General features: G+C 40.1%; 1 protein-coding gene across 1 annotated transcript in view; it reads left to right on the plus strand.

Annotated features, from left to right (window-relative positions):
- Positions 1-17,170, plus strand: part of FAM234B (family with sequence similarity 234 member B) — a 1,027,012-nt gene that overhangs the window by 267,819 nt on the left and 742,023 nt on the right. The window contains exon 6 of the mRNA XM_044087023.1: positions 8,761-8,874. Coding sequence (XP_043942958.1) covers positions 8,761-8,874 — 114 coding nt within the window. The remainder of the gene's footprint in view (positions 1-8,760; positions 8,875-17,170) is intronic.

The following is a 17,170-nucleotide window of genomic DNA, read 5'->3' on the forward strand; positions in this document are numbered from 1 at the left end:
TTTCTACCCTTAATGAACAACATATGTAACTACATAATAGATGTAGCAATATCATTTTTCGCTTTCTACTCCACCTCCTCTCTCCCCCGTCACAAGTTTTCATTCCTTTCTCAATCTACCCTTTCCCTCTATGTAACAATCCATCCATTACACTACTCTCCTATCTCCCGTCTTCCTTCTCTGTTATTCCCTTCCCCTCCTCTTTCATATCTGTTATACACAAGGTTGCCAGATGTCCCTATTTGAGCGGGACTGTCCCAGGATCAGCAGCCTGATCCTGAGTCCTGCACTGCCGGTTAAAATCCTGAAGAAACAGCCTCCGCTTTGTTTTTTTTTTTTTTTTATTATATGTATGCCGGTATACGAGCCAATCAAAAAATTGCAAAATCGAGCTACTTCTGTTGAATGCAGAACTGCCTGATGTTCCTCATTGAACAGAAGAGGGTCTGTTGTGCGATTTTTTTGATTGGCTCGTATATATGGGCCAATCAAAAATCACCAAACACGGAGCTACTTGTGTTTAATGTGGAACTGCAAGGTGTTCCACATTAAAGACCTTTTTTTTTGGGCTTCACTTAGCGTGAAGGACCTTTTTTTTTTTTTTAATCTGGCATCCCTGGTTCTACATGACCTAATAAATAATCACACTATAATAATTAATAGTCTTTTTCCCATCTTATATCTAATTTCCAACTGATTCTTGTAATGTATAAAGTCCACTTGTCTCATAGACATTCCCTACTTAAGAACTTAAGAAACCATGACCATATCTACTGTAAAAGTGTTTGAACTAAAGTTTGTATGAAGTGTATTCTATCATTATTTTTATGTTATCCATGAATTGTACTTTGTACAACTAGTCTTTGTAGTCAATGGAACTATGTAATTTTGCTAATGTGTCTATGAAGTTTTTCTCCCCATGCCTCCACTGAAAGTGGGCTCATACCCAGTCAGACTTTCCTGGTAAACAAATGTCAAATAAATAAGTAAATAATGACCTTCATTACACTTATAGACTTCAACTTCAGAACATTCAGGTTTATTTATATGCTCTGTTTTTGTTTGCTTTCAAGTAATGAGATTTACAAAGTGTCTCTGATTTGGGTCCTATGTCCCCGATTCTGGTGCCGACAGGTTGAGAGCTATACTTACAATAAATATTAAACTAAGGTGATAAAAATAAAGCAATAATAACAAAGCTAGAGGTCAAATCAAAGATTTGTGAGATCACTGTTAAAAAATAAGTGCAGAAGTATTTTATTGTTATGTAAAGTTTTGTATGCAATACATTTCAGTTCATGATATAACAGTATTACTATGCTGAGGTAATTGTGTATGTGACAGCCAGAAAGCATTTTAAAATGTTTATTTTACTAGACACATTTTATAGAATGGTTATGTTTTCCTGAATTCTGGACTCTTTAATGCATCTTGTAGCAGTATTTTGTGTTAAACTACTGCTCAGAAGACAAGATTAGAGAGAGGGAACACCAGGCTAAGTGAGTTGTTTGATATCTGCTGTTATGCATAGTTAACTAATTAGCTGAACCAATGGTAGAAATGAGACTCTGGCTTATTGAAGGATGGGAGATGGGTGGTGCAACTTGGCCAGGAACTGAAACTTACAAAGCTGCTCTTTGTAAAACTCCTTTTTTATCTCAGTAATGTGTTGACATTTGTGCAAGCTTCTCAGAGAATGTGTAATACATCAGTAGGAAAATATTTGTTAAGACTCACTGTCACCTATTCAATGACACTTGTTTTGAGGGCTCTCAAAAGTTAGTATTTTTTGAGCTCTTCCATTCAAAGTGTATGGAATGGTATTCTGTCAATTTACTAATGGGTGATTTATTCTCATAAACTGTGCTGTCAACAATGCATTGTGGAACACATTTAGTTTTCCAAGGAAAACAAATCTCATTTGGATGCCTGTCCCCATGAGGGCATCCAGGGCTAAAAAGTATACACTTAATCCATCCACAATGTATTTTTTCCACCATGGGATCGGGGTGTCACTTCAACAATGATAATCATCTCAAGTCAAGGTTCAAACCGCCAGATGGCTAGCCCTGCCACGGTATTTCTTCCACACCTCGCATGCACACACACTCCTATGGCCAATGTAGACTGTCCAATCCACCTACTGCATGTCAATGGAATGTGGGAGGAAACCAACGCGAACACGGGGGGGGGGCATGCAGACTCCACACAGAAGGCACCCCAGCCGAGAATCAGTCTGGGGAACTTCTTGCTGACAGGCAGCAGTACTATCTGCTGTGCCACCAAAAATATGTGTATGTACATGTACGTATATATATATATATATATATATATATATATATATATATATATATCTATAATGAGTACTTATTTTGTTGTAGGCAGGGTTGAATAATGTCAGATTTCTTGAAACCATAAAAAAATATATTTTTTCAATTTTTTTTTTCACATAGTAGACTTTAAATATGCCCTGTTTAAGTTGAGAATACCTAATACGGTGGCTTTGGAATGGGGACAGTTTTTGTACCACTCTGTGTCTGTATGACTTGACCAAATGATGTCTTTTTTATTTATTTACTGTTTACTACATTTTTGTTAATTGGGTTGTTCATGATGGCTATAGCCCATTAACTTAGAGGTAGTCGATAGAAAAGCTTCATTGTGTAGAATTTAATAAAATTATTGTGAAAAGCATATAAAGAAGGTTATATGACGGTGCTTTGTGATCGGCAGAATAATATTCTTCATAACTTTTATTGAGTTTAAGGAGCCACTTAAACAGTGAATTACAGCCAAGTCTGGTATGCGTCAGGATCCATATAGAACTTGCAGCTCACACTTAATTTCCTTAGTGATCTAGGTTCCCACATTCAGCTTACTTTCATATGACTAAACCAGTGCATAAAAACGGGAATGAGGAAGTCTTGTACTTTGTATATGGATTTGATGGGGAATGTATTTGGGCTGTTAAATCTGTGTACATTAGAGTTAGTGGAGATCTTTAGTGAACCTGGACCTTGTGGCAGTGCAGGTCGATTTAAGAAAAAGATAATGCTACAGGAGAGACAACCGTATTTACTGAATGGCTTTCAGGAAAGCTTAGTAGCAGTTAGCAGCATTACAGCACCTTGTAGTAGTTGGACATGAATTCCATATGAAGGGTAGTACTGATGAATGCTGTTTCATGAGCTTTTAGTAGAATGGAGGGGGTACAGAAGTAGGAAGGGGTAAAGAATCCTGATAGTCTTGGTGGCTTATATCACGTAAAGAAATTGTTTAAATGGACATATTATTTATCCATCACTCTAGAAGGGAACATCATTGAAAGCAACCTCTAGGAGAACTGCACGTCACTTTAGTAGCAGGCAGTAATAAGTAAATAGATTTGCTATCTAGTTTTGATGGACAATTCTGTCTCTGATGCTAATTTTGGAATTGCACATGTGGAAATGTGTATGATCTGTGGTTTGGGAATACATTTATTGATGCTTGCAAGAGAAGTAAGGGTAGTTGCAGCTGGATATTTGTGGTGAACTAATGAGCACAAAAAAAGGGAGGAACATAGCATGTCTACAATTAATACGCTTTCTTGGCCTGAATGCACCAGTAAAGCCTTAAAAAGTAAATGTGAAAAGTCACTGGCATTCAGAAACCATGAAGATGAAACACTTGTATGTCCTTAAGAGGTCATTTGCTTATATCCCATGGACTTCAACTACAGGAGGTTTAAGTTGTTATACAGTGAAGATTCTAGCTTAGCTGGGTCTTTCTTGGAGTTTTTACTGAGTAGTTTGTCTGTTTGACATTTTTTCCCTTTGGTACGGTATTTGTTTGGAGACACTTTGCTCATCCAATATAGAATAATCCACAAAACCAGCTTGCATCTAGAGAAAGAATATAGATTTCCCATGTTGCCTCAGTTTGCTGTGCTACAGGTTTATATTGCTGTGGCAGACTGATCGTTAGGGACAAGTTGCTGCAACAATAGGCATTTGGCTGAATCACGAAAACAGTTTTGCTAAGATTAATCTCTCATATTATGGACACTTTTTCAATGCACCTTGACAGCATACTGATGATAGTAGGAAAGGTGATCTCTAGGCACATTTTGTTTCTGCAGCTGTTAGCTTTGGCACAAAGTCTTTCTTATCTGAATGCTATTTCTGAGTATGTTATTGAGGTCATTTTTAAATGTAAGTGTCATGAGATTACAGAAGCAAGCCCAAGGTGAAAGCTGTAGAAGACCTGTGCTAATAGATCAGCATTACTGATGTTTACTCCCTGTATGATTATTTGTAAAAGATACCTTGCTTTTTGTGACTTTGAAGGCTGTTACTTGATTCAGTTATTCATCAGACTTCTTCTTTAGTTGTAGTGATGAACTTAAAAAAGCCAACTGATGTTAAATGAAACTTACAGTAGATACAACTGATTTAAAATGGCAGCCAGTGCATATAATACGATGTTAGAAATTTTGGTGTATGTAGGACCTAGTATTTAGCATTAGAAACGTTTCCTGCATGGAAAGCGCACCTTTTTAATCTTAGTAATGTTAAGGATTCCCCAGACACATCCCAGGACTGGTGTGCTTACCAAAATAGAGATATATGTTAGCCCTCAGCAACCAAGCAACCACGTCTCTCCTTCCAAATGTGCATTGTATCCAACTGTGAGGGCAGCCACTAAGTAAACTTCAAGTCCAAAGGGTACCTGTACAGATGATATGGAAGAGTTTAGCCTGCATTTTTAGCCCTATAAAGATCTGTGTTAGCACTCGGCTATCGAGCAGACACACCTCTCCCACCTAATGTGCATTGCTTCCAACTATGAAGGCAGTCAATAAGCATGTAACAAGAGAAAAGGGTGCCGGCACAGAAGTGAAGCAAGATTTCAGCCCACATTATCAACTCAGAATGTTTTTAAAATAACTGCTACAAATAATGTGAGTCCTCTCAAATAATTTTATTGGCATTTGATCTATTGCTGTACTAACCTGTATAGGTATTCACACGTGACTTGGGATGTAGTAAGCAACCACTCCTTAACTCCACTAAAGCCTCAAGTCCTAGTTTAATGGTGCCTTTTTCAAATATAATCTGCCTGTTAGTTACCCCCCCATTAATAGTGCATCACCCCCCCCTCCCACTATCACTCTAGTTTCTCTAGTTATGCTGCTGTTACATATATTTTCCTTACTGCATAGAAAGAAACTACCTCCAGCAACACTGAGCTTAACCTACAAAGTTTAGGTAACAGTGCCTATATAAATTCTAGTTAATAGTGCATTTTTTTTCAAATGCAATCTACCCATTAGAATAGGGATTATTTCCCCAAAACTATCACACCACTTTCCTTAGTTATGCAGCTCTAACGTGTATTTTTTTCTTACTACAAATAAAGATACTACCTCCAACAATATTGAAGTTAACCTATATATTTCAGAGTAAAGCAAACACCACAAATAAAGGTTAAATTGAATAAAAATGATTTTCTGCAGTTACAGGTATTAGCTAAACAGTTGTCTGTTGCTAGGAAACCGTAGCATATTTTGTTCGCCAAACCACAATACTGTCAGGTTCATCCTGCTCTTGTTTCCCTCTCTCTGCTCAGTCTCACTTTGCTACCCTACCCTACTCCCAGTTCCCACACACAGTTTGCTTTATATTTATTTTCATATTAGCTTCATCCACAGAATATTACCAACAATCCACAATAACTTCCTCTTGCCAAAATCCAACCAACCAATAACAACCTCATACATCTGCAAATTACTAGAACTGAGAAATACTTTCCCTCACCCACAAGAGGAATACTATCAGTCCACAACAACTTCCTTCTTCCAAAACCTAACCAGTCAGTAGCAACCTCTTACATTTCCCTGTTACTAGAATAGACAACTACTTTGCCCTACTAAAACAACTCTTTTCACTTGGCCTATCAAACACCTCCACCAACTATTTCTCCAGCTGCCTTTCCAATAGACTCTAGTCTGTTAAGTGGGTTAACTCCTACTCATCCTTCCTACTTGTCAAAACAGGTGTTCCCTAAGGTTCCGCACCTGGGCCACTGCTTTTCAACATATTTACCAACAACCTACACTCCACCAAATGTCAAGCAACCCTCATGCAATATGCACACAACTCTACTTTAATTTGTACGGCCAATAACCCAATTACTCTATGACACATATCACCCAAGGGTCATTTTCACCAGTTGAAAGCTGGCTCAATAACTCAAAGCTTCTCAGTCCTAAACAACAAAAAAAAAAGGTGCTATTATTCTTTCCAAAAGCCCTTACACATCTCAGACAGACTTTCTCAGTAGCAGCCTCTAACAGCACCCCATAGAAGTCACCCCCCTTACAATACTACTAGCATGATAATTGATGATAACCTGAAATTTGACTTACATACACAACAGGTTATCAAAAAAAAAAAAACTCTCCACAAATTAGGGGCAGTCTATAAAACAAGTACTACTTTACTGATTCATCCAGGAAACTCCTGGCATCTACTTCCCACTTTACTATATGGACTACTTAACCTTCAACTTCCATCCAATATAAACTAAACCAGTGCTACAGTAAAATAGCAGTATTTGCTACTAACTCAGCAAACAGGACCCATCACTGCTTAGCCCCAAAACAGCTTGATTTGCTTGAATTACTGAATCAACTCACTTACACCTAACTACTCTTAGTTCACAAAGTAGTATACAAACCACAACAAAGCAAAGCCCTACAAGACTTATTGCATGCATATACCCCTACTAGGACACTTCATTCTGAAAACAAAATGCTCCTCCCTACCAACAAACAATAACCTGTCAGCAAGAACCTCTCTCTCTATTCCAGATATGTATCTCACTCCATGAATCCCATCTCCTTATCCCTTAAACATACTAGAAACCTTTCCAGTTTGAAGACCAGTGTAACAAATATCTGTCCTTGCAGAACCCTCATAATCAGTACATAAGCACCTAATTACTGTAACTATGCCTTTCACACTGTGAATCAGCAATGCTTCCATATTTTATCGGGTACTAATGGCCTAACATAAAAAGTAACTCTCATTTCATTATACCATACTAGTAATGTATGCTGCTGTGCCCCTTCATCCTAGTAGCTGACACTTACTTCTATTTATTTCCCTTGTAGTGGCCTTCCGTAACAGTCTCATCTCACTAATGCTAACCGACTCTCTCTGTCCATGTCCTTAACTGTCCCTCTTCCCATCTCATACGCTGTTGTTTCTCACCTCCATAGTAGAAATATAGCCAATATTTGAATAACTGTGTTTCTTTACTTGAAACTGGCTATGCATTCCTGCAGGATGTCTTGCTACCTGCTTTATATATGGTATCCTTGATCACAGTTTCTCCTAACAAAATTCTGTAAATGTATTGGAAATCTGTTGTGGGGGCCATTATCCCCTTGTATATCACCCATACCCCCAGTCTGTTGTAAAGAGTTTTGTCTGCTGTGGGGCTTTTCTCTGCTTCTATATAGTTGCTTATCAGCTATTGTAAATTTTTTTTTATGTGTGCTTGTGAAGCCTTTCTCCCCAACTCATTGTAAAATGTTTAATCTGTTATGGGGCTTTTCTCCCTTCATAATTATTCATCAACTATCATTTAAATGTGTTCAAATCTGTTGTGGAGCTTTTTTCCATGAGCCTCCACTGAAAACATTGGCAGAGTTTGATTTTCCCGGTTATCAAAGGACAAATAATTAAATAATGAATAAGCTAAGGGAATACTGGTATAGTTCTAGCTTTTGACTTGGAACAAAGTATATGTGGGTCCCAAACTGAGGTTTTGATGAGGAGGAGGCTTCTGTATTGGTCGTCTTCCATGAAACTGCTGTATTTTCATAGATAAAGTTTGTCTTGGGACACATTAGAGCCCTTGTTGTAGCAATATGCCCCAATGATCAGTTGCTATTATTGCTGTAGCATGCTGCAGAACTGGTGAGGCCATGTACTGCTTTAAAGTAACTTGCTCTAAAGTATCTCAATACTAGACTTGCTGTGAACTGAACTGATATTTGGTGCAAGAAAATGCACAGACAGATTGACAGACGGACACACACACACACACACACACACACACACACACACACACACACACACACACACACACACACACACACACACACACACCTAACATGGCAAGAAGTTTAACTTGACTGTCCATTTTAGTTAAAAGAGAAGCCATAAGGTGGACGAAGCATAAATTAAATTGTCTTTATTTAGTACCAGAGGCTTCTATTTAGTACTAGGACTAATATGTTGCTTTTCAGTGTTTAATAAGTTCAGGTTCAGTACTCACAAGTGCCTTGTGTTTGTTTGTATCACCTAATAGTGATACCCCATTTTTTGGATTTTCCCAGTGCAGAGGCATGTGTAGAAATTTGCAAAAGAGGTGGCGTGTCTAGCTTGGTAAATGTGTGTTTGTGTGTGGGTAGGGGTTTTGACTCTTCAAAGAAGGGGGTGCACAGCCCTAAGTCACCCCTAGTCTGCTCTGCAGTATGATTGTATGTTACATTTTTGAGTCCTTCACCCTCATAAAAAACTTCCATAGATAATGTTTTTGACACTTTTCACATGTACTACGAAGAACGAACCAGTAAGGCAGACTGTGAAAATGTCTGTTTTTTTTTTTTTTTTGCATTATGTATCATTTTTAATTTCTGCTGCTTATCTATGTTTACTGTGCCTTGACCTTTTCTGATTGTCACTGCCTCATTTTTTATCTTTTCAGGTGTTTTGGCTCCTGTTACTTTGTATGATGTTAACAGCGATGGTGTTCTTGATGTCCTGTTGTCATATCCAGAATTCTTAAATGTTACATCTTCAAGGCATGAGCGTATGCAAGGTAACACTGTATGGAGATTAAAATGCCACAGTTTGCAGTTTAAGATTTGCTGTTTTTTCTTCTTACTGATTTTAACCAAACATTAAAACTAAAATGAAGCATTAGCTTTGCGGATTTTAGCACTCTTTGTTGAATGATGATGAGTTTGTAGATGGTGATAGTAAAATAGGCCCCGTTTTCATTTATTAATTCACCCATTCAGTCATTAATTTTCTTATATCCCTCTTTATCCTTTTGTAGGGACACAGGAATGCTGGATCCTTTCTCAGCAACCTGGGATGGGGTGGGGGAGTTTGAAAACTTGTTCTGGATAGGGGAATGGTCTATTGCAGAATGCATTAACACACTACACACACACACACACACACACACACACACACACACACACACACACACACACACACACACACGCAGATTTGCTATTGGGAGAATACCAGTTCACTTAATTGTTTTTGTGGAGTGGGAGGAGACCAGAGCACCTGGAAAAAACTCACATGGATGCAGAGAAGACATGTACACTCCACACAGAAGGCGCTCCAGCCAAACATCAAATTGAAGAATCTTTTCTATTATCGGTACATTGGTAAGTACTAGGCTATCTGCCCAAAGGCATTTATAACCCTAGCCAGAATGTGTTGGCTTTCGCCACCCCCTTAGATTAGCTCCCTGTGCCTCTGTCCAGCAGAGCCATTAGTTTCCTGCACCACTGTCCAGCAGAGCCACTGCAGTGATCCCCGAGGTAAATTTTCTGTTTGCTATCCACCCGTCAAGGTTTCTCTTGAAGGGTGTTAGTGAGAGGCTCTGCCTCGTGTATATTGGAATCCTGTTCCAAAGCATGGGGAGTCTCTGGGACAGGAATCTATCCCTTCAGCATGTCCTATTTATTGTTGTGGTGAGGTTTATATCTCTAGAGCGTGTGGCTCTCTGGGATTTGTTTTTTTTTTTTTTACGTGGAGCATGTCCATCAATTCTGGGTTGGACATGGCCTTGTATATCAGGCAGAGATCACCTCTGAGTAAGTGGTATGCGACCGAGTACAGCTGGGGTTTTTTGAGTCGGACTATGAGAAACAAAAGCAGTTTATTAGGCTTATGTAGAAAACTATGAGATGGTACAAATGAAGTCTGAAGTTTGAAAATTAAGATTTTGAGTTTGAGATTTTAACAAGCTGCTTCCTGTTGTCCCGGGTTTATCCTCTCAGCCTTCATTGGTCTACTGTGTGACCCTAAGCGAGTCACTTAAGCAGATAGTGCTGTGGGGAGACCAGACTACTCTCCTCCATGGCATGGTTTTTTGGACCTCATATCTATTAACTAACCTAAGAAGTTGTAAAAGATATGTTTTGTGAACAAGGTTGCTATGGTGGCTTTTCATATTAAAGTTGTTTTAACAGTTTCATTTATAGTTTACAAACCTTGTGTGTCTGTGTTTGCTAATTATTTTCACAGACATACAAAGCATGTTTCTAGATTCTTCAGATTGAGTTTATATATGAGGATAGGGAGTTTGAGACAAAACCTTTCACAGAGGGGGGTAGATAGTAGGATGTTTGGGAAAATATGGTATTAGGATAGCAATGAAATGGGTATTTAGCCCAGGTAGGCTTGGGGATGATAAATACACTGACTTATTTGCCTGCATTTGTGGAATAAGAAGTAGTGTTCATTTTGTGAGTGTGGTGATGCAATTTACAGAAGCAGTAGTCTCACCCTTTAATATTACTAAACATTAAGGATAATCTTGTAGAACCACTCTGGAGTTTTATCCAATAATCCTCCCAGATTATTTTCTTTCAGCACTGTGACTTTAGAGATTTAAAATTGATGTAAAGCCAGCCTGAAGAGGTACAAATTGATAAATGTAAACTTAAGTTATGATAAGAATTAAGACCAAGTAAAGCAGTGTTCATAGCAGTTGCATGGCATGTTAAGCTTAAAAACACAGCAGTTCCTTTTGAAATAGTAACATCCCATTCTATCTCTTCAGTGGAACATTGTGTCCTGCTCAGAGCAGGAACTCATTTCGTTCAGTTATTTTTTCCTGTTCAGTGGTTTAAACAGCACAATTTCTAACTGGAGGGCAGTCAGTTCTGTAAATGGCAGCAGCTTCCATTTTTTTGCCTGTGTAATTTTTATTTCATTCATTTATTTATTTATTTATTTATTTATTCCAGTTTGATGACCGGGGAGGTCCACTGGGCTTAGGGGCCCATTTTCAGTGGAGGCCCGGGGAGAAAAGCTCCACAACACAGAGTTTACTTACATGAATAGTTTCAAAGACAGTTTGCATTACAAACAACAGGTTGCATTCAAAAAAAGAAGAAAACAAACAATTACAGTTTTGTTCAGGAGAAAAAGACAGGCATATAGCATAATAGCTAGATTTTACTGTTTAGTTACATATACAATCTACATTTGAGAGCGAGATTAGGAAGGTAAGAAGGTTAGCCAGGAGTGAAGGGGGAGGAGAGCTTGAGAGGTATGGGCTGAAGAGTACAGTTGCAATTTCCTGTTTAGATAGAGGTAGGAATGAAGTTGAGTAAAAAAGTTATTAAGGTTGTCACAGGTCCTCAGTAATACAGGATTTCTCAATGATAATATGTAGTGAACTTCAAAATGCTGAACAGTATAGAGTAACATATAGACAGTATAGAGGAACAAAGTAATGTTCTGGGCTATGTGCTGTAGGCAGGACTGCTTGCTGTTCACTGTGCGGAGCTGCTCAGCTGGATTTTTGTTGTCAAGTGCTCCCAAAATACCTCTGTATTGCTAGGTCTGTTTTTCTTCATTGTTGCTTTTGGTACTGGTCACAAGGTTTTGTACCTGTCTGGAAAACTTTTTTTTTGTAATGTATCTTCTTATTTTGTGTATAAGTGTTGTAATGCCCCAAGAATCTTATTCTGCTCCTTTGTCGCTTCTAGCTGGTTTTTACTCTTTTCTCATTCACTTTAAATTAAGTGATGACCCTCAGTCTATGGCCTGGCCTATTAAAATTCTGCCACTACTGTTGTGTGGGAAGTACTCCTGCAGGCAGTAAATTGCCCCCAGCAGGAGCCAGTCTAACTGCACCGTATGCCTTGGTGAGCTGCATGTTGTCACTCAGGACTCCTTTTGTGAGGGGATTTAACTGGACTATTGTCAAGTGTTAAAAAAGGCAAACCTGAAGGTCACTTTATACAAAAGGCTCTTACTGCCTGACTACAGTCACCCAGTCCTCCTCGTTCTGCTGTACAGGACCATCCAGACCTTTTCAACTGCCTCATAGCAATACATTTGTGATGAGATACCTGAAGGTTGCGGTAAAAAAGTTCACCACAGTTTGGTGGCCTTCACCACTGAAGAACAAGAGTTCTTCTCAACTCTTGCCTCCATGGAGTACTAGAATTTCTGTCAGTGTGCCCTCCAACACTAGCCCTCTGGCAGCAGATCTGACTGGCAAGCCTAAAATGTCTCACAGTGCTGAGGCCATAATGTTAGATTATTCTTCTACTACTTCTAAAGGAAATTTTCCAAGGAAACCGCAAAAGTCATTACCATTAAGGATCCCTCTTCCTGGCAATTGGAATCTATGCTGGTGATGGGAATGGCTTTTCTAAGGAGACAGATTCCCTCTTCCCAGCTACCTCAGATAGATTTGAAGTAGCAGGATAGGAAGATGTGGGCCTTACAGCATCATGTCAACTGCCTTATTCCTCCTTTGTCGTAGACCACTGCTGCCAAGAAGCACTAGCCCTTGCTGATGAGCTGACATGGTAACTGAGAAGGCACTTGTTGAGAACTGTTGCAATGACTGCAGATTTGTATTTATCTGTCTTATGCCCCTTTTGGTAATCCTGGTAACAGCTGCATAGCTGCACTCAGTGCTGCTACACTCATTGGTAAGGACTGATCAATTACATTTACTATTACTGCAGTCAGAGCCACTGCCACCCCAACCAAGATGTTCTTCGTGTTTCACTGTTAAAGTCATTACATTTAGGGTAATCTGCTGGCAGGTTGCCCTCAGTCGGCCTGATTAATAAATGTCTTGGGTCCTGCGTCGGTTGCTGTCCCTTCTTCCATGACGTCAGGTCATCAGGGGTGTAAAACATGCAGCCGATGCCATTACATCAGTCTTTCCTGCCGCGCGGTGCTCGAAGTAGAAGCAGTTCACAAGTGCTGGATGGCTGACTCCTGAAATTTTCATTTTCGAGTGTCAGAACCGAAGTCTTCAACTAAAACCTAAGCACCCCGTTGGGGAAACTTTTTCTTGCTCCTTACTGATCTCGGTAAAAGTTAATAATTGCATTACTTGTGGGAAGCAAATACCTCATAAGGATTTTCATTTGTACTGTATTCCTTGCCTAGGCCCTGACCACGACGTACCTTGCTGTCAGTTTTGTGCTAAATTTAATCAACGCACTATTAAACGTCGGTATATTTTTGCTTCTAAATACTTTGGCTCATGATTTAATTATCCAGAAATGTCGTCGGTTAGCAAGCCGACTACCGGAATACCTAAAAAATGCAAAGAGAAAGACAGAGAGAGACCGTCGAGGTCCAAAACTGACGACGACGCTTCTCCTAAGCCAGTCACCAGTTCACCGGTACTCAGTGAGGCACTTTCACAGCCCCCGATACCTGCTACTTCTGATTCGCAGGCCTCTACTGAGACCCATTCAGAGTCCGGTATGCCGCAAGATGCTTCAATTATGGAACCCGCGGATGTCTCTACCTTAGATGGGTCCAGAGCCACTGTGCAGGCACCGGCTTCTGAGGGTGTTTTCAGGCCTACAGATTTGTATATTAGACCAATGCCATCTTTAAAACTAAGGCCAAAATCTAAATCTATGTCTAAAAAACTGAAACCTGGGCCATGTGTACAGGCCCCTATGCCTAAAAAACAAATGATCAAAATGGCTGAAGATTTAATTACTCTGATCAGGGGTAGCCAACCCCCTCCTTCTAAGAAGCCTAGGCAAGACATTGATTATGAATCTTCTGAACAGGATTCTATTTCTTCTGACTCTACTAATGAACAGGATTTGTCTATAGCTACTTATGAGAACTCTGATGCAGAAGATGCTATTCCTTCTGCTTCTCCCCCTGAGGATTTTTCTTTTGGGGAAACTTTACATACCTTAAGGGAAAATTTTCACTGGGAAAGTCAGGATTTCTCTGAATCTAAAAAGAGACGTGGGGATTTTCTTCTTCTTCCTCAGCACAGGCCTTTGGCTATAATTCCTGTTCTTGACATTGTTGATGATGTTTTTTCAGAATCTAGTATGGCTCCTGATTCTCTGCCTCCGGCTCCTTGTAAGCCAGACAGATACTGTAGGGTTCCTGACTTAAACAAATTCCTTTTCAAAAATCCTATTGCAGATCCTGAAACCATTTCTCAGGGTCCCAAGGGTATTAAGGCTACTACTGCAAAAAATCCTACCCCTTCTGATAGAGATTCCAGGGTGCTGGATAGATTGGGTAAAAAGGTTTACACTTCTGCAACCTTGCAATCAGGGCTTTAAACTGTCAATTTCATATGCTTAAATATCAACAGCATATTATGGCACTGCTTAAACAGAAAATGATGTTAATTTCTGACTGTGTGGAAAATAAAGATTTACAGGATTTATTGCATTCAGTTGAACATGCTTTGCTATGTGGTTTTGATTCTTTGGAGGCCTCTTGCAGGGCTGTTATAACTGGGTCTGTGTTAAGAAGGCATGCTTGGCTCAAGGAGCAAACTCTGCCTGATCATGTTAAAGCAAAATTGTTGGATGTTCCTTTACAACAGGACCGTCTTTTTGGTAATAAGGCTGACGAAATTTTAAAAAAGATGGAAGATAAAGCAAAATCTATGCAAACTGTGAAAGATTTCTTACAAGTGCAGCCTCCAAGATTTAGTAGGCACTGGCCTACTAAGAACTGGTCCTTTCCAGTTCCTTCGAGAGCCACTCAAGTCAAACCCAGACATTCCAAAGGCTCCAGGTTTCAGTCACAAGGGACCTTTAGAACAAAGCAATGGGGTGCCTCCACCTCCAAATCTGGAACCAACAAGGTACCTCCCTATGATAAACAGTCTCAGTGACTTCCCTCTACACTCACCAAGCACATATCTTTTAGCCGCCCCTTTGGGGGGAAAGCTGGTACTTCATGCAAAAAACTGGCAACTTATAACCCAGGACAAATGGGTTTTAAATATAGTATCCCAGGGATACAGATTTCATTTTCACACGTTGCCAATCCCAAACAGATGGCCAGACCCGCCCCCAAATCAGTGGGCAGAGGCCCAGAAACAAGTTCTGTCCCTCATGAACATGGGGGCTATTCAACCAGTACCACAAGAAGAAAAGGGACAAGGTTTCTATTCAAGACTTTTCCTGGTACCCAGAAAAGACAAATCATGGCGTCCAGTTCTGGACTTATCTACTCTAAACACATTTCTGGACATTCCAAAATTCAAGATGCTGACTCTTCAACAGTTGCTTCTTATGCTAGGCAAAGATGCCTGGTTGGTAACTCTAGACTTAAAGGAGGCTTACCTGCATATCCCAATCAGGGAATCTTGCAGAAGATACCTCTGCTTCAAAGCAGGCTATTTTCATTACCAGTTCTCTGCACTGCCCTTTGGCTTATCTACTGCACCCAGGGTCTTCACAAAGTGCCTGGCTACAGTAATTGCATTTTACAGGCAAAGAAATATTCTAATATATCCATACCTGGACGATTGTCTAATTCAGGCAGAAAACAAGGACATTCTTCTAAAGCATCTGGTGTTTGTAAAAAGGGTTCTAACTTGTCTAGGGTACACAATAATTGAAAAGAAATCACAACTGGTACCCTCTCAAAAAATTACATTGCTGGGTGCAAGCTTGAATACAACTGCTCAGATGGCTTACCTAATGCCAGAAAAGCAAATTCAGTTGGTGACGTACTTCAAACAGGTGGCCACAAAAACCCTGCTATCTGCAAGACAAATTCTGCAAGCCTTGGGGTTCATGGCCTCCTGCATTCTTCTAATTCCATGTGCAAGACTGCATATGAGGAAACTTCAGTGGTACTTAAAAAGTTTATGGAGTCAACATTGTCACAGTCTGGAAACAATGATTCCTATCATACCTTGCCTGAAACTAGAGTTCCTATGTTGGGCAGAGACCTGCCACCAAAAAGAGGGACTGCCATTCGCTCCACCCCCTGCTGCCTAAACCCTAACTACAGATGCATCAGACTATGCTTGGGGGGCTCATCTGGCAGGGAAGTGCATTCAGGGTAGATGGAGCCCAAATCAAATGCACCTTCATATCAATCAGAAAGAGATGTTAGCTGTACAGAATGCTCTGACAGCCTTCAAGGACTTCCTTCATCCAGGTCAATTAATAATAAAGACAGACTACACCACAGTTATGTGGTAGATAAACAAGCAGGGGGGTACACATTCCTATCCCCTATGCAGACTAGCCATGGGATTGTGGAACACGGCCTTGACCTACCAAATACAACTACAAGGTCAATACCTGCCAGGAACGCTGAATACTCTGGCAGACGAACTACGCAGAAATCTCATGGACCCACACGAATGGAAACTGGAACCATGGATTTTCAACATGTTGACATGCAAATGGGGGAGTCCAGACATAGATCTTTTTGCCTCACCCCAGAACTATCAGTTGGACAATTCTGCACTAGAACTGATCACAAAAAAGCTTGGAAAGTGGATGCTGTATCCTTCAGCTGGAAAAACCTATCAGTCTATGCTTTTCCCCCTCTGCCTCTGCTCTCTAAAGTTCTACTAAAAGTCAAACAGGACAAACCAAAAATGATTCTGATTGCTCCAGACTGGCCTCGCCAACATTGGTACCCACTCCTGTGCAATGTGTCACACCTTCCACCGTGGTACCTGCCTCAGACCCCTTACTTACTGTCTCTGCAGAACAACCAAATTCTACACACTCAGCTTCAAACTTTGAATCTTGCAGCGTGGCTAATCACCTAAATTCACCTTTAGCATCCCTCAGCAAACCTGTGATGGATGTCATTTTGGAGGTGAGAAGGCCTAGTACTAGAAAATCTTATGCTGACAAATGGAAAAGATTCTGTGCCTGGAACCAATCACAAGGAATAAGCACAGCAGTGCCCAATATTCCTCAGATTTTACAATACTTAACTGAGATGCTTCACAAGGGCCTGTCTTTTTCTTTCATAAAAATCCATGCCTCTGCCATTTTGGCTCATTACAACACAGAACCTCCCCTCTTCTCTCATCCTCTGCTAAAGCAGTATCTCAGAGGGGCCAAAAACTTAAGACCACCCAGGAGAGC

Source organism: Protopterus annectens, chromosome 1.part1 (genome assembly GCF_019279795.1).
Source record: "Protopterus annectens isolate FY-2018-M chromosome 1.part1, PAN1.0, whole genome shotgun sequence".
NCBI lineage: Eukaryota > Metazoa > Chordata > Ceratodontiformes > Protopteridae > Protopterus > Protopterus annectens.